The sequence below is a fragment of the Magnolia sinica genome, chromosome 3 (assembly GCF_029962835.1).
Source record: "Magnolia sinica isolate HGM2019 chromosome 3, MsV1, whole genome shotgun sequence".
NCBI lineage: Eukaryota > Viridiplantae > Streptophyta > Magnoliopsida > Magnoliales > Magnoliaceae > Magnolia > Magnolia sinica.
The window spans coordinates 112,735,731-112,739,438 of NC_080575.1; the positions used below are offsets into that span (position 1 = coordinate 112,735,731).

At 39.5% G+C, this 3,708-nt stretch overlaps 1 protein-coding gene across 1 annotated transcript; it reads right to left on the bottom strand.

The window, feature by feature from the left end:
• Positions 1-281: 281 nt before the first annotated feature.
• LOC131238709 (dirigent protein 1-like) lies at positions 282-838 on the bottom strand. The gene has a single exon (XM_058236322.1). It carries the CDS (start codon positions 812-814, stop codon positions 287-289), a length of 528 nt encoding a protein of 175 aa, XP_058092305.1. The 5' UTR covers positions 815-838; the 3' UTR covers positions 282-286.
• Positions 839-3,708: the final 2,870 nt, after the last annotated feature.

The window sequence follows — 3,708 nt, forward strand, 5'->3', positions numbered from 1 at the left end:
AACATCACATTTACTAGACAACTTATCAAACTTATAAACAGGACATAATTGCCTATTCAATTTGGACCGTTGATCATTTCTTATTTTAACCCTTGATCTCTTAGACCAATGATCAGGCAGTATGGATTGTCCAGGTGGAGTCTCTGTCGAGATATTTGACCAATATAAACTTATTAGTTATGATAAACTACCAATTACCAAACAAAAGATTCTTTTTATAGATTCAAACATACCATTCTACATTATAAATACTGAAATACCGAAAATCGCTGATCCACACCGTGGATCAATAGTGACAAACGGTTACATTGAACTTGATCACTGCATTGAGGTTGGCAAGGTCAAGGTAGACAGTCTCTAAGACAGCATAGCCCTTGGCATACCGAAAAAAGCCAGTGCCGGACACCACCGAGACCTCCCTCTGCTTTAGGAAGAACCGGTCGGCACCTTGTATCTCCAGTGTGCTCCCATTGTACTTCTCATTGGTAAAGACAACCGAGAACAGAAGGTGGAGATTAGAAGCGTCCAATGCCGAGTTCACATACATCCCATGTGCCCGCCCCATCTCCTTTGATGTCCGATCTAGGCCTTCAGTTACAGCATCGTCGATCACCATGATGGTTGCAAATTTAAGTATGCTCGAATAAGTGCCGTTCAGACCGGCAACTGGAAAGGCGGTCGCATTTGAACCACTTTCCCAATCTTGCAAGTAGAAGACCATATTGGTCTCCTTCATGGGTAGGACTTCCAAGCTAGCCACCATGGGTGTGAACAATGCCACAATGGTCAATTGCACCAATGTGATGAATGCCATTTGATATGGACTGTGTGATCAAACTCTTTTTTTCTGTTTTGATAAGCTAGTTTATGTTCTGGACATGCAAGAGAAGCGCTATTTATAAGCAAAGGCTGATTAAGATTATTTTTTTTTAGTGATATGTATTACAAGAAAGTTCGAATTGTAGCATCTTTGCCTTTTGTTTATCTGAATTACCGTGCGACTGCACATAGCTATAGCTATGTACTCAACTGAGGATCAAAAAACTTCCCTTTGGAGCTTAAGGGTAATATGGTTGTCTTGGAACACTGAAGACATTCCATAAGACAGAAGATGTACTTGGAAGTAAGCATATATGCGTCCAAGAACTAGCACAAAAGCACGTCTCTTGCTATGGTGTTATTCCTCTTCAAGTCATACATGCCTGGAAGATAGTTGCTTCTTGAGGCTGGGGATGTTTCTTGCCTCCGAATCATTGTGGTAGACGTAGCATTGATGTGATCTGAACCGTTCATTCAGTTTTTCCAATAAGGAATAGGTCATGGGAAAATAAATCATACTGTTGGGAGAATCCAAACACTTTAATTGGCACCGAACAAATTTATGCATCATATCTGAACCATCCCTCTATTAGGCGAGAACTCTTCGAGGCTTCAGCAAAAAAACATATAAAGAAGTAGGGATTGAAAGTCTACCATTAAAACCTTCTTAAGGGTTACAAAAGTTTTGGCACAAAATGATTTTTTTTTTCGCTTCATCCATTAAAACCTCATGAACAGTTTGAACGTCGAATAAAAGTCACGGTGGGTCCTAAGAATGTTTCAACGGTGGTATTCATTGTCCTGACTGCTTTTTGTGGCGTGGTCCACTTGAGTTCTAGATATAACTTGTTTTTGGGCTCATCCCTTAAAATGGTATTGCCAAGTGGAATACATCATGGCAGGTACCACAGAACTTGGTCACTTCAACACACAACACCTTGGAGGTTAGTGGTGTGTCCCACCACGCAATCTGCTTCCGTGTTTGTTTATAGTTGTACCAACCCATACCTAAATTGTCCTATTGTAAAGTCGAATTCAAAAAGAGGTGAAGGTTTGGGTATGTATAAATACAGGCATTTGTATTTTTAACTCGGTACCTCATCCGGGCTCATTTGAGTTCGAAATAAAGGCAGATTCATTGAGGGTTAATCGCCCTGACTTGCCTGTGTTAAGGGGTGAACAGGGGTGACTCGTGGTAATAACCCAGTCCCAACCAGGTCTGAGTCCACCCTTGTATGAAAACAGTAGATTGTTAAGATAAACTTGTCAATAAAACCAGGCTAGTACACTCATCAGCCAGGCTGCGACTTACACCAAAAGAATCAGATGCTGCAACTATCCGACTCGGACTTAGTTGAGTTTGACCCAGTTCAGCACCACCGAGTTAGCATTAAAAATATGTCTGATTTGGCCGAGTCGTGACTCAACTGGTCAGGACTGGATGTTTCAGTCTGAGTCACCAAGTTCTCTATCCGGCATAGTTCAAAAACTCAAAAGAACTTGACTGTAGAGTAAACGACTTGACTGAAAAACTCGTTTGCACCGTGCTTCTTGTTTAGACTCGACTGACTCATCAAGTCTTGTATAAAACTCAGTTGAGTTGAGTCGAATAGAAAACTCGACCGAGTCGATTTCTTGTTCAAAATAGCGGATAGGTACACCGGACAGAGTGGATCTCTGAACATGATGATTTGCAGGGCTGGATCTACACTAGATGTTGTTGTTATTCATTTCCATTCTTCATCTTCTTTTCTCTTTTTACTCTTTCACTGTGGTGAAGTGCTGTAAGAGTAATGGGTACAAAGAGACTTACTTCATACTCTGGCGGGCGGTTATCTTAATTTCTTAATCTACCCATTTGATCAGCATCCCACAACTTCATAATCAAGAAACGAAATTGATGAAGAGAAAAGTCCACAAATTTCATGTCTGGGATCTTCCAATCAGAATTTTTTGGGTCACCACACATCCTGTTTATCATAATATCAATCATCTGGATCAATAAAAATGGTCTGCTTTAGTACGAAATGATGCATTAGAACATAATTCGCATAATGATCATGGTTCCATAATTCCTAATTTTTTAATTGGAGAAGTGGACAACAAACTGCAGTTATATTATTCCTCTAATTTGGGTAGGTGGACAACAAGAATTGTGCAGGGTAGAATCAAATGGTTAAAGATTATTTATCACCGTATTCTGGATTATCCTTCTTCCACAAAGAGGCCCATGATTTGGACAGTCTATATTGATCTAAACGTAATTGGGATGTATTTTGGATGGTCTGCAATATTTCGCCAATGGTAGCAAATACAGACCCCCTTCTCTTATTTAATGCATTTCCATTAGGTAGTTTCTTCATCATGCCTACAGGTAGGTCTTCTTCAACCAAAACCCCTTCATTTGTTACACCATGCAAGATCTTGATAGTCCATCTATCGGACCTCACCAAAGGTGGGCATGAACGTGATGAGGTCAAGCACCGTCTTCCTCCGGGGATAATTAATCCGAATCTACGGAGCTTCTCAGGACTCCTCACATAGATTCCTCGAGTCCATGAGGAGAGGTAAAAAAATAGAAATAAATTCTGATAAAATTAGAAATAAATCAATTGATGGATAAAAATGAATTTACCATCACTTAAATAGTGATACCAAACTTAAGAAGAAGTTTTAGAATCAAACTCAACTCAAACTCGATTTCCACTAGACCTTTAGGTTTTTGGCCAAAAATAGCAAGTGTCCTATTTGGGCTAACCACGTTATTCTCCTAAATTTTCAAAGACCTTTACATGTTGGACACAACTCCTAAAGCTCAGTGGATCAAAAGTTATGATTGAACTAAAACTTATTATAAATATTTAAAATGAAAATAAAATGAATTTTCGA